The sequence below is a fragment of the Meleagris gallopavo genome, unplaced genomic scaffold (genome assembly GCF_000146605.3).
Source record: "Meleagris gallopavo isolate NT-WF06-2002-E0010 breed Aviagen turkey brand Nicholas breeding stock unplaced genomic scaffold, Turkey_5.1 ChrUn_random_7180001954093, whole genome shotgun sequence".
Taxonomy (NCBI): Eukaryota; Metazoa; Chordata; class Aves; order Galliformes; family Phasianidae; genus Meleagris; species Meleagris gallopavo.
The window spans coordinates 1-715 of record NW_011215065.1 but is presented as its reverse complement, the minus strand read 5'-3'; the positions used below and the strand labels follow the sequence as shown (position 1 = coordinate 715).

General features: G+C 63.9%; 1 protein-coding gene across 1 annotated transcript; it reads right to left on the bottom strand.

Annotated features, from left to right (window-relative positions):
* Nucleotides 1–8: 8 nt before the first annotated feature.
* LOC116217789 (protein turtle homolog A-like) lies at nucleotides 9–709 on the bottom strand (the record flags this gene model as incomplete). The annotated part of the gene is made up of 3 exons (XM_031557734.1): nucleotides 624–709; nucleotides 452–497; nucleotides 9–223 (listed from the first exon to the last, which is right to left on the bottom strand). Coding segments are annotated over exons 1-3 (304 nt in total), but the record flags the coding sequence as incomplete, so codon positions are not given.
* Between the last annotated feature and the right edge of the window lie 6 nt (nucleotides 710–715).

Below are 715 nucleotides of genomic sequence, written 5' to 3'. Positions count from 1 at the left end.
GAAGCGGCCGTCGGGGCCGCGGCGGATGCGCTCCAGCGGGACGTGTTCCCCAACGTGGCTCTCATAGAGGGTGTATCCGGCACCGGACCCCCCCGCGATGCTCAGCCCCAGGCTGGTGCCTGCCTTCTCGCCCCATAGCAGAGCCCGGCGCAGGCTGGGGCACGGGGAGGGCTGCAGCTTTAGCTTGGCTGTGCTGGGTGGGCTATCAGAGGCGTGAGAAGGGCTGGAAGGAGAAGAGAATCGCTGCGGTTGGAGCATCCGATGCCTCCCCGTTAACTGGGGGGCTCGCAGTAGGGATCCCAACGGGTGCTGTGCGCCGTCTGCTTGCTTTAACCAAAACCCCAAAAAGCAGAAAGCAGAGCATCCGTGGGTGCTACCCCGAGCCCAATTCCCTGCCCCAAACCCAGCGACGATGCGGGGAGAGCGCAGTGAGATGTGGGGCACGACTTACTGCGCAGCTGGGAGCTTCTTGCTGGGGGAGAAGACAAGCGGTGGATCTGGAAGGCCATGAGAACACAACGGGGGGGGATGACACACGGCGATGAGATGACAGCGGTGCACACACAGCTCCCGGATCCCTCTCCCCTAAATCCCCCTCCCCACACCTCAATGGGGTTCATTACCTCGCTGCCGTTTCCGGATGCGTGCGGCGCGCCGTCGGTTCATGATGCAGGCGGCCGTGGTGCTGAAGATGATGGCCACGCTGAGGAAGCAG